The sequence below is a fragment of the Rhinoderma darwinii genome, chromosome 1 (genome assembly GCF_050947455.1).
Source record: "Rhinoderma darwinii isolate aRhiDar2 chromosome 1, aRhiDar2.hap1, whole genome shotgun sequence".
In the NCBI taxonomy this organism is placed as follows: domain Eukaryota; kingdom Metazoa; phylum Chordata; class Amphibia; order Anura; family Rhinodermatidae; genus Rhinoderma; species Rhinoderma darwinii.
The window spans coordinates 473,897,346-473,918,284 of record NC_134687.1 but is presented as its reverse complement, the minus strand read 5'-3'; the positions used below and the strand labels follow the sequence as shown (position 1 = coordinate 473,918,284).

At 39.9% G+C, this 20,939-nt stretch overlaps 1 protein-coding gene across 17 annotated transcripts in view; it reads right to left on the bottom strand.

Annotated features, from left to right (window-relative positions):
- Positions 1-20,939, bottom strand: part of NCOR2 (nuclear receptor corepressor 2) — a 429,457-nt gene that overhangs the window by 190,650 nt on the left and 217,868 nt on the right. For all 17 annotated transcript variants that reach the window (XM_075833601.1, XM_075833585.1, XM_075833675.1 and 14 more), the window contains 2 exons: positions 9,924-10,102; positions 283-337 (listed from right to left, as the gene is read on the bottom strand). In XM_075833601.1, the coding sequence (XP_075689716.1) occupies positions 283-337; positions 9,924-10,102 (234 nt within the window). The remainder of the gene's footprint in view (positions 1-282; positions 338-9,923; positions 10,103-20,939) is intronic.

Below are 20,939 nucleotides of genomic sequence, written 5' to 3'. Positions count from 1 at the left end.
ATCGGTTTCCTTTTTAACAGCATGTAAATGGCATTGTTCGATTTTTATGACCTGTGCAATGTTAAATTCATATAATCATACCCAGTCAACTTTTAAATTGGATTAATATTTTACATCTAGTTTTTTACATGGCAAGCATCTACAGGCTTCTGCAGTCTGCAAGGCATTACGCATTTACAGTAAGTCATTGCGAAATAGAGATTAGTTGTGAAATTAGATATTTAAAGTAACACCACTAAATCGAAATCCGATCACATGGCAATTAATAGCAATCCCTCATACCTTTCTTTCCATGAATGAAGCAATGAACACAAAGTTCTTTGGTTGCTGGATAAATCTGTAAAAAAAAGAAAGATACACAGGCTGAATAGACAGTCTTAACTAGTGTTACACTTAATCATTATATCACATCAGTGTTCTCACCACATAACCAAGCTGCTACAATTATACCCCCCCCCCCCCCATCTACAGTGTACGGCATGTATGTACTTGCAAAATTCAACTATAAATATAAACCACTAACAGGCCCGTTGGGACTAGGATTAACCAGTTGTTATTCAAGTCCAACACTTGGTTGTCCAGGATTAGAAAAACATGGCTGCTTTCCAAACAGTGCCACACCTGTCCCCGCAGGTTGGGTGTGGTAATGCAGCTCAGTCCTAGTCACGTGAACGGAGCTGAACTGCAATACCAGACAAACCATGAACAAGTGTGGTGCGGTTTCTGAAAGAGAGCAGCCATGTTTTTCTAATCCTGTACAACCCCTTTAACATGTTCTGACAGTTGGCAGTTATAATGAAACAAAGCTGGAGTGCCGATGGTGGGTCTTACTCTAGGTACCCTGTGATGCATAGGGTTAATAAATGTACAGGATTTGGAGGCTATTCTCATCTTATTATTATGTCTAAAGCTTCTACTGCAGACGTATTAAGCTACATAAGAACATTCATTATTAAAATACTCAGGATAGCTGCAGTTCATGCAACGAACAGAACACTTTCTAAATTAAAATCCTCGTCACAATCTATTTTTTTTCTTTTTGCTGTATTATGATTAATCGGGCAGTTGACGGAGGTATAGTAACCCATAACAGAGCAGAGACAAGGGACCTGTTGTAATATGTAGCATTTGTTCTACTAATGACAACTAGGCAATATAGAGTAAATGTCATACTGAATTACAAGAAAGTAATAAGGATTCCGCTTTGTATCAGGAAAAGCATCCCACATTTATCCGATGTAGTACTACTTCTACATTAAAGCCAGGCAGTATGTGTTCACATGTCTCAAGCTCACAGACCTTTAGTCATATTTTTAGTCCACCTGCCACTAGGACAGACCCCTTTAAGAGCATTTATAATATTAAGATGTTTATAGAGAAACACGGCGGCGGGTGCTACTTATTGGCCAATAACGAATGATGCCGAAGCTTCCATGGCGCCTTTGGAGAAAGTAATGATGATGCAGCAACATGATCTGCTTTCAGGCAACCAGCTCGAAAAGGGTCTTGATTTTGCATAGTGCTCCCAGCAGCTACCAGGACCGCAGAGTTTGTAATGCCAATTAACGGAGGCATCCGCTTACATGATTAATTGTGGCAAAAGGCACCAGTATTTTGTAACCGGTAACTTGAAAACTTACCATGAGAAAAATCGAATTGCCAGTCAGCCTGTTCTATTTTCTAACTGATCCTGTGGCTTATTGTTACCATTGCAATCTATTTTGCCATCACAATTTATTAGGTAATTGCGTTTTATGGAGCAGGTTCAGGATAACAATAGATACAATATTAGGATGAAGTTTTTGAAGTAAATAAAATTGTTCTTACAAGTGTGAATATTTAAAGGGGTATTCCCAACTGAAAAATGGATGGTAGATTAATGGAAACAGCCAGCTTCAGTTGGGAATACCCCTTTATGAATAACCAGCTCATATTTTGGGTGAATGTGTGTGTATTCGTACCCTGCTTAGACTTTATCATGTTGATGAATCATTTGACATTTCACAGCAGTTCAATGCTGATGTGTCTGACTAAGCAGAGTAATTCACGGAGAATGTTGTAGTGATGCCAATCCTCTCAAGAAAAAATGATTTACTAGAACAAGAGGAGATTGATTGCATGTGGCCAGACCTAGGGAAATTGGATCAATTGCAATCCATTCTCTCTCTACAATTGAAACTGCCAAAACACCACATGGAATCAAAGGAAATGCATTAAATAAAAGAAAAGAATACAAATAGTTAAAAAGGTAATGTATTTAATTTTAGTTTCATTGACAAGATTTAATTCTGAAGAAGAATAATAATATTTGCCTTTTTTTATATGATGTAGCTATTTAATTTCTAAAACTTTTTTAAAAACTTCACTGGGGTGGGCATAATGGAGACACAACTTCTTTCCTATATTGTCTGTATAGATTTTTTTTTTCAGCAACCGGGGCATGTGTCTGCAGTATGCCAAATCTGTGGTAAAAATGCCACATATTTTCACATGGTCCACAACAAAATGTGCATTTGACACATGTGAATTTCGCCATGGATGTGCACTGTGAAATCCGCAGCTGAACATCGACATTAACCCCTTCAGGACACAGCCTGTTTTGGCCTTGTGGACACAGCCAATTTTTTCAAATCTGACATGTCTCACTTGGTAATAACTTGGGAATTATTTTACCTATCCAAGCGATTCTGAGACTGTATTCTTGTGACATATTGTACTTTATGTTAGTGGAAAAATTTGGTCGATAAATTCAGTATTTACTTGTGAAAAGCAAAAATTTGCATTGTTCTAAACTTAAATGTATCTGCTTGTAAAATAGATCGCAACACCACACAAAATAGTTACTAATTAACATTTCCCATATGTCTACTTTATGTTGGCATCAATTTTTGACCATCCTTTTATATTTCCAGAATGTTACAAGGCTTAGAACGTAAGCAGCAATTTCTCACATTTTCAAGAAAATTTCTAAAGCCAAATTTTGTTGTGGACCAGTTCAGTTCTGTGGCTTTAAGGGCCTTATATGTTAGAAACCCCTCATAAATCACCCCATTTTAAAAACGGCACCCCTCAAAGTATTCAAAACAGCATTTAGAAAGTTTATTAACCCTTTAGGTATTTCACAGGAATTAAAGCAAAGTGAAGTTTTAGAAAATCAATTTTTTCTGTAACACTGAAGGTTTTACCAGAGAAACGCAACTCAATATTTAATTGCCCAGATTCTGCAGTTTTCAGAAATATCCTGCATATGGCCCTAGTGTGCTAATGAACTGAAGCACCAGCCTCAGAAGGAAAGGAGCACCTAGTGGACTTTGGGACCTCCTTTTTATTTGATATGGTGCCTAAAATATATTCTGTCTTTAACCCCTTCCCAACATTTGCCGTATGGGTACGCCATGGAAAGCCATGACTTCCCGCAAATTGCCGTATCCATACGCCAAATGTTTGGGACCGGCTCAAGCTGATCCGGTGCCATCATCGCCGAATCTCAGCTGTATCTTACAGCTGACATCCGGCTGTAATGGCGGGGACCGAAATTAGCTTAGAAAAAACCTAAAAGAAACTCTGCCAGAATTGCGGTTTTTTGTTTACCTGGCCTCCAAAAAATAGGATAAAAGTTGATAAAAAAGTCGCATGTACCCCAAAATGGTACCAATAATAACTACAGCTCATCCCGCAAAAACACAGCCCTCATACCACTACGTCTATGAAAAAATAAAATTAGTTAAGGCTCCAATAAGTCCGTAAATAAAAAATATGCAGTTGTGCCGGCCTGAGGGGAACATTTCTTCTGTTTCAAGAGGCGATTTATCAAGGACCTAAAATTAGGGAACCAGGAAGCGGAGGGCCCAAACATATCCGCTGGAAGAGACGGTGCCCGTATTATACCAGGACAACACTTTCCCAGCAAAATTCCCCAAACTGCAAAGGTGCGGAGTGTGGACCAAAAGGGGGATAAGAAAAGGACGCCATTTATCAGTGCGACACTGGACTGTGCAGAAAGGATTGCTTCACAGCGTAACACACATATATGGATTATTTTATTGTTTTTTTTTACCCATTATACCACCTGACTATGCCCCTGATATACTCTGCCCAGCTTACATGTACCCCCACATTATAAACTGAAACACCAGCAATACTCAAACAAATCTACTACCAAGCAAAATCTGCTCTCGAGAAGCCAAATGGCGCTCCCTCCGCTCTGTACCCCACAGTGTGCCCAAACAGCAGTTTCTTTCCACATATATGGCATCATCATACCCGGGCGAACCCTTTTAACAATTTTTGGGGTGTGTGTCTCCAGTGGCATAAGCTGAGAATGACATATTTGCCAATGAAATGGAATATCTAGGGAAAAATATAAATTTTTAATTTGCACCATCCACAGCGCATTCATTTATGGAAAAGACCTGTGGGGTGAAAATGTTCACTACATCCCTTAATAAATGCCTTGAAGGGTGTAGTTTCCAAATGGGGTCACTTCTCAGGGGTTTCTTTTATTATTTCACATCAGAGCCTCTGCAATTGTGAACCAATACTTTGTAAATCGCCAAATTAGGCCTCAATTTTACATGGTACGCTTTCACTCCTGAGCCTGGGCGAATGTCCAGGCAAAAGATTAGGGCCACATGTAGGGTGTTTCTAAAACCGGGAAACAGAGCATAATAAATAGAGAGCTGTTGTGTTATGGTGGCACAAGCTGGGCACCACATATTGGCATATCTATTTAAAAAATCCCATTTTCACTCTGCAACATCGAGTGCACACTAATTTCTACAAAACACCTGCAGGATTAACATGCTTACAACACCCCTAGGTAAATGCATTGAGGGGTGTAGTTTCCAAAATGGGGTCACTTCTGGGGGTTTCCACTGTTTTGGTCCCACAGGCGCCCAGAAACCAATCCAGCAAAATCTGCAATCCAAATGGCGCTCTTTCCCTTCTGAGCCCTGTCGTGTGCCCAAACAGCCGTTTATGACCACATTTGGGGTATTGCCGTACTCGGGAGAAATTGCTTTACAAATGTTGGGTTCTTTTTTTTCCTTTATTTGTTGAGAAAATGAAAAACTTTGCGCTAAAGCTACGTCTTATTGAAGAAAAAGGATTGTTTTTATTTTCACTGCCCAATTCTAATCAATTCTATGTGGTCAAAATGCTCACTACACCCCTAGATGAATTCCTTAAGGGGTGTAGTTTCCTAAATGGAGTACATTTTTGGGAGTTTTCATTGTTTTGTCCCCTCAGGGGCTTTGCAAATGTGACATGGCCTCTGCAAACCATTCCTGCTAAATGTGTTCTCCAAAAGCCAAATAGCACGCTTTCCCTTCTGAGCCCTGCCGTGTGTCCAAACAACCGTTTATTACCACATGTGGGGTATTGTTTTACTCGGGAGAAATTGCTTTACAAATTTTGCGGTGCTTTTTCTCCTTCACTCATTGTGGAAATGAGAAAAAATTTGCTAAACCTACATTTTCTTTGAAAAAATGTCGATTTTTATTTTCCGGGCAAACCTGTGGGGTCAAAATGCTCACTATACCCCTAGATAATTTCCTTAATGGGTGTAGTTTCCAAAATGGGGCCTTTTGTGGGGGGTTTCCACTGTTTTGTCCCCTCAGGGGCTTTGTAACTGTGGCATGGCCTCCGCAAACCATTCCTGCTAAATGTGAACTCCAAAAGCCAAATGATGCTCCATCCCTTCTAAGCCCTGCGGTGTGTCCAAACAGCCGTTTATTACCACATGTGGGGTATTGTTTTACTCGGGAGAAATTGCTTTACAAATTTGGTGGTGCTTTTTCTCCTTTAGTCCTTGTGGAAATGGGAAAAAAACCAAAATCGATAAACCTACATTTTCTTTGAAAAAAATTTAGATTTTAATTTTCATGGGCTACTTCCAATAATTTCTGTAAAAAACCTGTGCGGTCAAAATACTCACTATACCCCTAGATATTTTCCTTGAGGTGTGTAGTTTTCCAAATGGGGTCACTTTTGGGGGATTTCCACTGTTTTGGCACCGCAAGAGCCCTTCAAACCTGACATAGTGCCTAAAATATATTGTAATAAAAATAAGTCCCCAAAATCCACTAGGTGCTCCTTTGCTTCTGAGGCCAGTGCTTCAGTCCAGTAGCACACTAGGGCCACATGTGAGATGTTTCTTAAAACTGCAGAACCTGGGCAATAAATATTGAGTTGCGTTTCTCTGGTAAAACTTTGTGTTATAAAGAAAATTGGATTAAAAATTCATTTCTCCCAAAAAATATGAAATTTGTAAATTTCACTTCTACTTTCCTTTAATTCCTGTGAAAAGTCTAAAGGGTTAAGAAATTTTCTAAATGCTGTTTTGAATACTTTAAGGGGTGAAGTTTTTAAAATGGGGTGACTTTTTTGGGGTTTCTAATATATAAGGCCCTCAAAGCCACTTCACAACTGAACTGGCCCCTGTAAAAATAGCCTTTTGAAATTTTCTTGAAAATGTGAGAAATTGCTGCTAAAGTTCAAAGCCTTGTAACGTCCTAGAAAAATAAAAGGATGTTCAAAAAACGATGCCAATCTAAAGTAGACATATGGGGGATGTTAGTTACCAACAATTTTGTGTGTTATAACTGCCTGTCTTACAAGCAGATACATTTAAGTTGGGAAAAATGCTAGTTTTTCACAATTAAATACTGAATATATCGAGCAAATTTTGACAGTAACATAAAATCCAATGTGTCACGAGAAAACAATCTCAGAATCACTTGGATAGGTAAAAGCATTCCGACGTTATTACCACATAAAGTGAAACATGTCAGATTTGAAAAATGAGGCTCTGTCAAGAAGGTCAAAAGTAGCTAAAGAGGGAAGGGGTTAAGAGGTCTTGTGGGGCCAAAACAGTGGAAACACCACCAAAAAGACACCATTTGGCAAACTACACCCCTCAAGGAATTTATAGAGAGGTTTAGTGAGCATTTTGACCCCACAGGTTTTTTGATGAACGTAGTGGAATTAGACCGTGAAAATAAAAATCTACATGTTTTCCAATAAAACATAGAAATTATCAATATTTACAAGAAATAAAGAAGAAAAAGCACCCCAATATTTGACAAGCAATTTCTCCTGATTACGGAAATACCCCATATGTGGTAATAAACAGCTGTTTGGACACACGGAAGGCTCAGAAGGGAAGGAGTGTAATTTGGCTTTTGGACCTCAAGTTTGCTGGATTGGTTTTCGGGTGCCATGTCGCATTTGCAAAGACCAGAACAGTGGAAACACCCTCAAAAGTGAACCCATTTGGGAAACTACAGCCCAAAAATAATTTATCTAGGGGTATAGTGAGCATTTTGATCCCATAGGTTTTTTGCTTAATTTAGTGGAATTAGGCTGTGAAAATTTCTTTGGTTTTTTATTCTTTTTTGTTACGGCGTTCACTGTGCATTATAAATGACATATTAATTTATTCCTCGGGTTGATGCGATTGCGGCGATACCATATATATATATATATATATAGTTTATGTTTTACTGTATTTGCACGATAAAACCAGTTAAAAAAAAAAAAAATGGTTATTGTGTCACCATACTCTAAGAGCCATAACTTTTTTTTTTTTTTTTTTTACAACAAGAAAGCTATGTGAGGGTTTGTTTTTTTGTGGAACAAACTGTAGTTTTTATTGGTACCATTTTTCGGTACATGCGACTTTTTGGTCCCCATTTTACATTTTACATTTTTTGGGAACTGAAATGACAAAAAATAGCGATTCTGGTATTGCTTTTTTTATGGTGTTTTTTGGTATTTATCGTATTTTTTTCTAATAATAAAGGACTTTATAAAGGGAAATTTGTAATTTTATTGCATGGAACTTTTACTTTTATTGATATTTGTATATTTTTTTTTTAACTTTTTTTTTTTTTAGTCCCACTAGGGACTTGAAGATCAAACCGTTGGATCATTGTTATAATACCCTGCAATACTTATGTATTGCATGGTATTATACCTGTCAGTTTCACACTGACAGGCAGCATATTAGGTCCTGACAGGTAGCGCTCTTCCTGGGACTCCAGCTCTGCCATATATAGACAGTGAAGTCAGGGGCTTCCTCAGAGCAGAAATCCCGAAGCAGAGCGCTGGTATAAGTTCTGCTCTGGGACGTCGTGAAGGAATACTACCACGCAGGCAGACCAATGTCTCTACAGAAGACACTCTGGACTTCAATAATCGATTGCTATGCCTTGTTTTACTTTTAACAGGTAGAAACAAAAGACTGAAGCGGATGTAAAGAAGGTAGTATACACTTGGCTGCTCCTTTATCTCTACCTGTACCTCTAGTTATGGAGCACAGAAGAAATTATATGAACATCTCAAACAGGGACCAGTCTACTAATATGATTACAAAGCAGGTAGGAATGATCATCTCTGCAGTAACTGTAGCAGGAGGGTATTGCAGTCATTAATGTAATAAATACACAATACAATTTGGATATTGGAGTCAGAACAGATCATTGCTGGCCCTTCCATATCATACCTAGCACTTGAATGCAGTAAACTTAGTGAAGGTCCACTTTCATATACCGTAGAATCCTACTGATTTCAATGGGACAACCCATCAACAGAGTTTGGAGTTTTATGGTCTAAAAACTCAACAGTTCACTGTTCGGATGACAGCCACTGGCCCTTTCACCCTAGCAATGGGGAGGGGGCAGCTCACAGACCCAGATTTAGCAAAGTCAGAAGATAGATAAAAATAAAAATGGAACAACCCAGTTATATTAAATAAACGATCTCCTCTTCATACTGAATATCCAAGGATGTCTCCCTAAATATGAATGAATGTACATAGGATATATGAAAAGCATCTTCCATCATACTATTATCTATGTACTACATCTATGCTTTATCATCTAGGTTTAGAACAACTTATTACTGCCATTACATTTTTATTTTATTTTCCCAAAAACATAAGTATAAATTATTGTTATTATTCCCTTAGAAGACGCTTATTTTTTCAGCAATACAATAAACCCACTTTCTTTTACACTGGGGCACACTCAATGGTCCTCGATTCCTTTAAGATGTGATTGTGCCACAGGGGAGTGAGGGTATCATACGCAGCTGCTGGAAATAATGGCGGTGAAAACCATTAGTTGTCTGAAATAGGATATGCAAAAGGGTTTGTGATATTTGGAGCATAGGGTCGAACAATGAACTGTAATGCCCTGTGTCGATCTTCTCCCATCCACCAATTGGGAGACCCTAGCAGACAGTAGATTCCAATATTTTATGACCATACATTGATAATACAAGTGTATTTATACCTGGACAATAAAAGGCCATTAGATTAAAACTACTAGATGCCCTTTTTCTGGAATCCCCCCTAAATTGCATGTTTGAGGATGGGGTGTCACACAATGCATCAGACATAAATACAGGGCAGTTCCATTTCGATCATGCTTCCAATACCACCAGTATGTTTTAGTGGTGCCAGCACATTTCTAACATCATTTGGTGCAGTTCAACCACTTAATAATGGAAAATTTAATTTGATCACATTACAGCTTCAGAAAACTTCACTGATCATCTCTGCATTTATGGATCTACAAATTATATTAATTTATGAATTAAACACTGGCTCCATCTAATCATGACACGAGAAGAATCATAAGTACAGATGCGCTGAACAAGACAGACATGTTATATGTACATACACATACATGCCCACGTGAATGACTTCTGGTACTTATTGAGTAAGCATGGAAGGGGTAAGGCTGGGTTGTCTGCATTACAGTATATCACTGTTTTTACTATTGATTTTGTTTAAAGAAAATAATGTTTTTACAACGATTATAAATTGAATTGTATTTTTTTATTAATAATTATTATTTATTATACACCGTCTGTAATAGCATTTGTGTAGTATGTCTCTGCAAACATAAGCAAGATCTTACTTCTCCCTGAAGGTATCCTTCTCCTGTTCACTCCACATGTTCATGACCTGTCGCTCCTTGTACACCTTCATGGGGTCGTCCATCAGTCCATTCATGTTGATGAACTTGATACGCTGCTGCTCTGCATCAAACAGCATGGGGGGGATGACTGCCAGCTGACGCATCTGTCTCTCTAGGTTCTGGAAGAAAGTCACAATTGTAAAGAAAATACCACATGGGACAGAAAGTGGGCCGTAAAACAACAGAGCAGCTGCAAAATACACAACAGCAAGTACATTGGACAGTTCTACACAAACACTGCAGGGAACAAACATAAATGACATACTTATAAAAAAAAACTATTTTTTTTATCTTAATGATATGCCGCCATCACTTTATAAGAAGGGAATAACCTTTTAGGTTCTCACTTAGAAAAAGTTTTGGCGATATACATATGAATAGTTTCAGGCTATGAGTAACATTTGTGTAGATGGCGGTTAAAAAAACGCAGCAAAAACGCCCTATGGAAACCAATTCTAAGGCTGAGTCACACGTAACGGTGAAAACACGTTTCTTTGCCTCGGTTTTGCAGCATTTTGAGCGCAATATGTGAACCCAGCCTTCAGGCTGAAGCTGAAATGAAGGTTCTGACCAATCAGATTCAGTGCAGCTCAGAAGAGTATGAGGTCTCATGATTAACCAACCTGCTGCTAAATTCTGTATTCAAAGAGCTGGAAAACAGCAGAATGAATGAATATTTATCAGCAGCCATTTTGTTAAAATACAAAGACAAAATTCAGGACATCTACAGTGTTAGGCCTCATGCACACGAACGTAAAAACGCCTGTAATTACGAGCCGTAAATACGGCCCATAATTACGGCCCATAGACTTCTATTGGCCACGGGTACCTTCCCGTATGCCCGTGCCGTTGAAAAATATAGAACATGTCCTATTTCAGGCCGTAATAATGGCACGGGCAGGCCCATAGAAGTCTATGGGGCTCCCGTAATTACGGGTGGCTACGTGTGTGCACCCGTAATTACGGGAGCTTTGCTAGGCGACGTCAGAGAATAGTGACTGTCCAGGGTGCTGAAAGAGTTAACTGGTCGGCAGTAACTCAGCACCCGGGACAGAGACTACCGCTGGAGTTAATAGTATTAGAAGTTAACTTACCCAGAACTCTTCTTCCACCAGTCCGGCCTCCCGGGATGACGTTTCATCCCATGTGACCGCTGCAGCCAATCACAGGCCAATCACTGGCTGCAGCGGTCACATGGACTGCCGATTAGTGCAGTACAATTGTGCAGCCATAGGCCCCATGCACACAAACGTATTTTTTTCCTCCCGTAAGTACTGGCGTAAATACGGGTCCTTTGTCACCCGTATTCGAACCCGTATTCCACCAGTATTTACGGACACGGGTCCGTTGTCACCAGTATTCCACCCATATTTACAGACCCGTTTTCTCTGCACTAATCGCCAGCCCTTTCTCTCTATCAGTGCTGGATAGAGAGAAGGGGCAGCCCTTTCGGACAGAGTTTCCGCAGCGATTGAAAGCAAAAGAAGTTCATACGTACCCCGGACGTTATTTTGGCGACGTGTCCCTCTTTTGACATCCAGTCCGACCTCCCTGGATGACGCGGCAGTCCATGTGCCTGCTCCAGCCTGTGATTGGCTTCAGCGGTCACATGGGATGAAACGTCATCCCGGGAGGCCGGACTGGAGGAAGAAGCAGGGAGTTCTGGGTAAGTTAACTTTTGATACTATTAACTCCAGCGGTAGTCACTGTTGATCAGTTAACTCTTTCAGCACCCTGGACAGTGACTATCCCCTGACATCGCCTAGCAACGTTCCCATAATTACAGGTGCACACACGTAGCCACCCATAATTACGGGAGCCCCATAGACTTCTATGGGCATGCCCGTGCCGTAATTACGGCCTGAAATAGGACATGTTCCATATTTTTCAACGGCCCGGGCACCTTCCCATAAGCAAACGGGAAGGTACCCATGGCCAATAGAAGTTTATAGGCCCATAATCATGAGCCATAATTACGGGCGTTTTTACGTTCGTGTGCATGGGGCCTTACTAGAAGACAATCACGGTCACTAAGTGGAGTATATATTTACCATATGATTCTTTAAACCCTTCCCGCTTTTGGGCGTGACTGTACGTCCAAATTCAAAGTGCTTTCCCGCACACGTGCGTACAGTCACGCCCTGTAGATAAAGAGAGCACAGGAGCTGTGCGTGCTTTATCTTCAGCGGCTGTCAGCTGTCATACACAGCTGAAATCCCGCTGCGATGGCAGTTACCGCCGATCGCAGCCATTTAACCCCTTCAATGCGGCTGTTAATGGCGTCCGCCTCATTGAAGTGGTTGACAGAGGGAGGGAGCTCCCTCTGTACCCCCCCAGCCGGATCGCGGATGGCGATGGTTGCTATGGCAACCAGGAAGCCGTTGCTAGGCTTCCTGATTGCCCAGGTACGGGAGCCTATTAGGTCCTGCACGAGGCATGACGTAATAGGCTAACTGTCAAATGAAGAATCAAAAGAATTGTATTCGGCACACATTAGTAGTATTAAACGTAGATTTATTTCTTTTTTCAGTATATGCCAGAGGGTACATGTGCAACCTTTCGGTTATAAGAGCCGTACTGGGGAGTGGTTCGGCGATTATGCTGGCGCTGCTGCTATAAAATATGGCGGCTCACCGCTCTCTATTGGAGCCAATAGAGAGCGGTGAGCCGCCATATTTTATAGTATTATAAAACCGAAACATTGCACATGTAGCCTCTGGCATACACTGAAAAAAGAAATAAATCTACGTTTAATACTACTAATGTGTGCCGAATACAATTTTTTTTACCTATAACTGGGTTGGGACCCTATTTCGAGCACCTGAGGAAAACTGGTGCTGTCTGAACAAAACCACACGTGTCAAATGAAGAATGACAGTTGCGATGCACTGCACTACACTACATAAGTAGTACAGTGTATTGTACCGGGGATCAGAAGACCAGATCTTCAAGTCCCCAGGTAAGTGTAAAAAAAAAAGTGAAAAAAGTAAAAAAAAAATGTGAAAGAAAAATAAATAAAAGTTTTAACTAATAAAAACAACAATCGCCCTGTTTCCCTGATCAACTCGTTTATTATTAGAAAAAAAATGAAAACATTAAAAAAAACTATACATAATAGGTATCGCCGCATTCGGAACGGCCTGATCTATAAAAAGATCACATTATTTTTACCGCACGGTGAACAGCGTAAATCTTTTTAATAAAAAACAATGACAGCATTTTATTTTTTGGTCATCTTGTCTCAAAAAAAATGTAATAAAAAGTGATCAAAAAGTTGCAAGTAATGCAAAATGGTACCAATAGAAACTACAGTTCGTCACGCATAAAACAAGCCCTCCCGCAGCAATATCAACTAAAAAATAAAAAAGTTATGGCTGTCAGAACATGGCGACACTAAAACATGTTGTTTTTTTTTAGAAAAGAGTATTTTTATTGTGGGAACGTAGTGAAACGTAAAAAAACTATATAAATTTGGTGTCGCTGTAATCATATCGACCCACAGAATGAAGTTAACATGTTGTTTATACTGCACGGTGAACACTGTAAAAAATAAAAAACTGTGCTAGAAGTGCTGATTTTTGGTTTCCTCATCTCCCAAAAAATGGAATAGATAGTGATAAAAAAAAAAAAAAATCGCATGTACCCCAAAATGGAACCAATAAAAATTACAGCTCGTTCCACAAAAAACAAGCCCTCTCACAGCTCCGTCAACGGAAAAATAACACGTTATGACTCTCAAAACGCAATGATGCAAAATGACGGGCCAGACTAATTTTTTAGGTCCAGTAGAATTTCACTAAATACCCCACATCGTCATTTGCTGGACCCCACAGGTGGACTCTGTAGATGCAGCGGAGATGAGGAAACTTTAGGGCCTTGTGCGGCTTATAGGTCTAGTGAAGAAGTCAAAGAATAGGAAATACTGGAGCGCAGATATTTTGTATAATACCCCAAAAACCCGGCCTGTGCATGAAGGATTGGTTCAAAGCGTACCACACCAATCCATGGATTATTCATTCCCCCCATTATTACATCATCCTATTATGCCACGATGCACTCCGCCCATCTTACATATACCCTGATGTACTCCGCCCAGCTTACATATACCGTGATGTACTCCGCCCAGCTTACATATACCCTGATGTACTCCGCCCAGCTTACATATACCCTGATGTACTCCGCCCAGCTTACATATACCCTGATGTACTCCGCCCAGCTTACATATGCCCCCACATTATAAGATAAAATACCATTAAAACACCAAGCAAAATCTGCGCTTCAAAAGCCAAATGGTGGTCGAACTGAGCCTAGCAGTGTGCCCAAATGGCAATTTATGACCACATATGGGGTATTACTGTATTCTGGAGAACCCGCTTAACAATTTATGGGATGTGTGTCTACGGTGGTACAAGCTGGGCAGAACACATTGGGCACTGAAATGGCATATCTGTGGAAAACGGCAATTTTCAATCTGCAACATCTATTGTTTACTCATTTTTGCACAACACTTGTGTGGTCAAAATGCTCACTACACCCCTAGATAAATTGTTTGAGGGATCTAGTTTCCAAAATGGGGTAATTTTTCGGGGGTACCACTGTACTGGTACTATAGCTCAATGCAACATGGTGTCAAAAAACGAATCTTGTAAAATCTCCACTCCAAATACTAAATGGCGCTCCTTCCCTTTAGAGCCTTGCTGTGTATCCAAATAGCAGTTTATGACCACATGTGGGGTATTTCCCTACTCTGAAGAAGTGGCTTTACAAATGTTACGGTGCTTTTTCTCCTTTATTTGTTGAGAAAATTAAAAATTTTGTACTAATGCTACGTCTTATTGGAAAATAATGTAATTTTTCGTTTTCACTGCCCATTTCTAATAAAATCTATGAGACACCTGTGGGGTCAAAATGCTCACTACCCCCCTAGATTAATTCCTCAATGGGTGTAGTTTGCCAAATGGAGTCCCTTTTGGGGAGTTTCCACTGTACTGGTACCTAAGGGGCTTTGCCAACGCGACATGGTGCAGAAAAACCAATCCAGCAAAATCTGCTCTCCAAAAGCCAAATGGCGCTCCTTCCCTTCTGAGCCCTGATGTGTATTCATACAGTGGTTTATTACCACATATGGGGTATTTCCGTACTCTGGAGAAGTTGCTTTACAAATATTACGGTGCTTTTTCTCCTTTATTTGATGAGAAAAAATGAGATTTTTCATGTTTACTGCCCAAATCTAATGAAATCTATGAAACACCTGGGGGGGTCAAAATGCTCACTACACCCCTAGATGAATTCTTCTAGGGGTGTAGTTTCCCAAATTGAGTCACTTTTGGGGGGTTTCCACTGTACTGGTACCTTAGTAGCTTTACAAATGCGAAATGGTGCCGGGAAATCAAACCAGAAAAATCTGTACTCCAAAAGCGAAATGGCGTGCCTTCCCTTCTGAGTCCTGCCGCTTGCCCAAACAGCAGTTTATGACCACACGTTGGGTATTTCCGTACTCTGGAGAAGTTGCTTTACAAATGTTGGGGTGCTTTTCCTCATTTATTTGTTAAAAAAATTTTAAATTCTGAGGTAAAGCTACATCTTATTGGAAAATAATGTAATTATTCATTTTCACTGCCCAATTCTAATGAAATCTATGAAATACCTGTGGGGTCAAAATGCTCACTACACCCCTAGATGAATTCCTCAAGCGGTGTAGTTTCCCAAATGGAGTCACTTTTGGGAGGTTTGCTTTGTTTTTGCACCACAAGACCTCTTCTAACCGGACATGGTGCCGGAAATATAATTTAAGAAAAAGAAGTCCGAAAAATCCACTAGGTGCTCTTTTGCTACTGGGGCCTTTGTTTCAGGCCTGTAGCACACTAGGGCAACATGTGGGATATTTCTAAAAACTGCAGAATCAGGGAAATAAATATTCAGTTGTGTTTCTCTGGTAAAAAAAACCTTCAGTATTACAGGAAAAATGGATTAATATGTAATTTCTGCAAAAAAAATAAATAATGAAATTTGCAAATTTCCTTTCCACTTTGCTTTAATTCCTGTGAAACGCATAAAGGGTTAAGAAACTTTCTAAATGCTGTTTTGAATACTTTAAGGGGTGCAGTTTTTAAAACGGGGTGATTTGTAGGGCTTCCTAATATATAAGGCCCTCAAAGCTACTTCAGATCTGAACTGTTCCCTAAAAAAATAGGCTTTTGAAATTTTCTTGAAAATGTGTGAAATTGCTGCTAAACTTATAAGCCTTGTAACATCCTAGAAAAATAAAAGGATGTTCAAAAAATGATGCAAACAAAGTAGACATATGGGAAATGTTAACTAGTCACTATTTTGTGTGGTATAACTATCTGTCTTACAAGCAGTTACATTTGAATTTAGAAAAATGCTAATTTTTGCACATTTTCTCTAAATTTTGGTGTTTTTCACAAAGAATATTGAATTAATCGACCACATTTTTTCACTAACATAAAGCAGGGGCATAGCTAGAGGGGGGCAAGCGGGGCATTTGCCCCGGACGCAGTTCAGAGGGGGGCGCCAGCGCCACCTCCTCCTGCACTATAATTGTACCTGTGTCGCAAGGACACAGGTACAATTAGAAGCAATGAATGACCGGGCACGTTCCGTGCCCGGCCATTCAGCGCCTTTCCACGAATGAAGCGACTGGTACCTTTTGTACCAGTGACGCTTCCGTCGATGAAAGGCGCTGACTGACTGACAGGGAAAGTCATCCTGCCCAGCCAATCAGTGCCTTTCATAGACGCTGTGTTCAACCCCCTGGAGACCTGCGCAGAAGAGACCAGGTCTCCATGGCTGCCGGACGGCGTGGGAGCCGGGAATAAGGGGAGTTTGAATTTTTTATTTTTATTTTTTAAATTGTAATAGAAGTGTGGCTGTATCTGCGGGGGGGACTTTGTCTACACGGGGGGGGGACGACTTTGTCTACACGGGGGACTTTATCTACGGGGGGTGTCTATCTACAGGGGGACTATATCTACAGGGCTGGGCTATATACAGGGGACTATATCTACAGGGCTGGGCTATATACAGGGGGACTATATCTGCTGGGCTATATACAGGGGGACTATATCTACAGGGCTGGGCTATATACAGTGGGACTATATCTGCTGGGCTATATACAGGGGGACTATATCTTCAGGGGGACTATATCTACAGGGCTGGGCTATATACAGGGGGACTAGATCTGCTGGGCTATATACAGGGGGAGTATATCTACAGGGCTGGGCTATATACAGGGGGACTATATCTGCTGGGCTATATACTGGGGTGGGCTATCTCTACAGGGGGACTATATCTACAGGGGGGCTATATACAGGGGGACTATATCTACAGGGGGGCTATATACTGGAGTGGGCTGTCTATAGAGCACCATATACAGGGGTGGGCTATATAGTATATAGCCCCCTGTAGATATAGCCCACCCCTGTATATGGTGCTCCATAGATAGCCCACCCCAGTATATAGTATATACAGGGGTGGGCTATCTGTGGAGCACTATATACAGGGGTGGACTATCTAGTGGAGCACTATATACAGGAGTGGACTATATGTACAGGGGGGCTATATACAGGGGTGAACTATCTGTGAAACACTATATACAGGGAGGGACTATATGTAAAAGGGGGGGCTATATACAGGGGTGGGCTATCTGTGAAACACTATATACAGGGGTGGACTATATGTGGAGCTCTATATACAGGGGTGGGCTATATCTACAGGGGGCTATATACAGGGGTGGGCCATCTGTAGAGCACTATAGGGGGAGTTATTTGTGGGACACTATATACAGGGGTGGTCTATATGGGGGCACAATCTACAGGGGCTCTATGGCAGGCACTATCTACAGGGGGCTCTATGGCAGGCACTATCTACAGGGGGCACAGTGTGTGTGTGTGTGGGACACGGTGTATGGTGCTATTATAATTAGAGGTGCAGTGTTTGGCGCTATTATATTTAGGGGCGTAGTGTGTGGTATAATGATAACTTTATATTTATTTATGGTGCAGAAATGTTGGAAAAGTGAGAAGCTGAAGACATGTGAGCGGCAAACTGCAGAAATGGACCGGGAGAAGTCATCATAGAGGTCTGGACCAAATGGAGAAAAAGAACTAGAATCTGAGACGTCACCGGTGAGTCACTTAACCCCTTAATGACCGGGCATGTTTGTACCTTAATGACCAAGCCAGATTTGTCAAATCTGGTATGTCTGACTTTATCAGAGAATAACTCTGTGAAAGTTTTGAATATCCAAGTAATTCTGACATTGTTTTTTCGTCACATGTTGTACTTTATTTTAGTGGTAAAAGTAGACTGATACGATTTGCGGAAATTAATTAAAAAATAGAAAAATGGAAGAAATTTTGTAAAAATTACCATTTTCCCCTATTTTTAACTGCAATATGTCACATATGTACACACATACTGTACAATTTTTTTAATTAAATATATATTTCTATCTCTTTACTCCATTTTGGCAGCACTTTTGAAAAAATAAAATAAATTTTCAGCAATTTAGAGGACTTACAAATTGAATAATAATTTTATAAATTTTGAAGTACATTTTGTTTTCCGGCACCAAGCCAGGTTTTCAGAGGCTCATAGGTCTCAGAGTGATGGAAACCCCCACAAATGACCCCATTTAGAAAACTAGACCCCTTAAGGTATTTACCTAAGGGTATAGTAAGTATTTTGACCCCACAGTTTTTTGCTAAATTTAATACATAGCAGGTGAAAAAAAAAAAAATTTCACTTTTTTTCATAAAAGTATCAGTTTGAAGACCAATTTCTTTGTAAAGCGACCATGAGAATGAAGAAACACACCACAAAATCTATCACCCTCTCTCTCCTGTTTTCAAAAATGCCCCCATTGTGACCCTAATGCGCTGCCTGGACACACGGCAGGACCCAAAATGAAGGGAGCACCCGGAGGCTTTCAGGACTCATATTTTGCTTGAAAATGTTTTAGGCCCCACTGTACATTTGGAGAGGCTTTGAGCTGCCAGAACGATAGAAACTCCCCATAAACGCCCCATTTAGAAAACTAGACCCCATAAGGTATTTATTTAGGGGTATAGTAATTATTTTGACCCCACAGTTCTTTGCTAAATTTAATGCATATCAGGTGAAAAAAATAATAATTTCACTTTTTTCATAAAAGTATTTGTTTGAAGACCGATTTCTTTGTAAAGCGACCATGAAAATGAAGAAACACACCCCAAAATCTATCACCCTCTTTCTCCTGTTTTCAAAAATACCCACATTGTGGCCCTAATGCGTTGTTTGGACACACGGCAGGGCCCCAAAGGAAGGGAACACCCGGAGGCTTTCAGGACTCATATTTTGCTTGAAAATGTTTTAGGCCCCAATGTACATTTGGAGAGGCTTTGAGCTGCCAGAATGATAGAAACTCCCCATAAACGACTCCATTTCGAAAACTAGACCCCTTAAGGTATTTATCTAGGGGTATAGTTAGCATTTTGACCACACAGGTTTTTCGCTAAATATATTGAAATTAGTCTGTAAAAATTAAAATGTACTTTTTTTCTGAAACAACATAGAAATTTTTATTATTTACAAGGAATAACGAAGAAAATGCACCCCAACATTTGTAAAGCAATGTCTCCCGATTACGACAATACCCCATATGTGGTAATAAACTGCTGTTTGGACCCACAGCAGGGCTCAGAAGGGAAGGAGCGCCATTTGGATTTATGATTTTGCTGGAATGGTTTTCGGTGCCATGTCGCGTTTGCAATGCACTGGAGGGACCAAAACAGTGGAAACCCACCAAAAGTGACCCCATTTTGGAAAAACCTTCAAGGAATTTTTCTAGGGGTATAGTGAGCATTTAGACCCCACGGGTCTTTTGCAGAGTTTATTAGAATTAGGGCGCGAAAATTAATATCAAAATTTTTTCCACTAAAATGTTGCATTTTCTCATTTTCACAAGGGATAAAGGAGGAAAAAAACAACCATTTTTTATAAAGCAATTTCTCCCGAGTACGGAAATACCCCACATGTTGTCATACGTTTTTTCATTAGAAATGAATTAACCCTTTCAGGACTGATCCATTTTTTGCTTTCATATTTTAGATTTTCACTCCCCGCTTTCCAAGAGCCATAACTTTTTTATTTTTCCATCAATAGAGTGGTGTGAAGGCTTATTTGTTGCGGGACAATCTGTCGTTTTCATTGGTACCATTTTGGGGTACATGCGATTTTTTTTTATCACTTTTTATTCAATTTTTTTGCAATCCTGAGCAAAAAACAGGAATTCTGACACCGTTTTTTGGGTTTTTTTTTTGCGGCGCTCACCGTACGCTATAAATGACATTTTTAATTTATTCTGCGGATTGGTACGATTACGGCGATACCATATGTATATAGGTTTGGTCCTTTTTTTTAGCGTTTGCGCAATAAAATGACTTATTTATAAAAAAAAAAAATTCTGTGTCACCATATTCTGAGAGCCATAATTTTTTAATGTTTTAGTCAAAAAAGCTGTGTAAGGGCTTGTTTTTTGCGGGACGGATAGAAGTTTTTATTGGTACTATTTTCGGGTACATGCGACTTTTTGATCACTTTTTATTCTTTATTTAGGGAGCGGTGGTGACCCAAAAAATTGCGATTCTGTCGTAGTTTTTTATTGATTTTTTTTGGGGTGTTCATCGTGCGGGAAAAATAACATTATAGTTTTATAGTTGGGTTCGTTACGAACGCGGTGATACCAGATATGTGTACTTTTTTAACGTGTTCATTTTTTTTCTATAATAAAAGTCTTATTATAGGAAAAAAAGCATATTGTGTTTATAGAATTTATAACTTTTATTTTTACACTTTTTTTAAAACATTTTTATTACTTTTTTTTACTTTTTTAACTTGTCCCACTAGGGGACACTTAGTCTTGCAGCTTTGATCGCTGCTGGAGTACATTACACT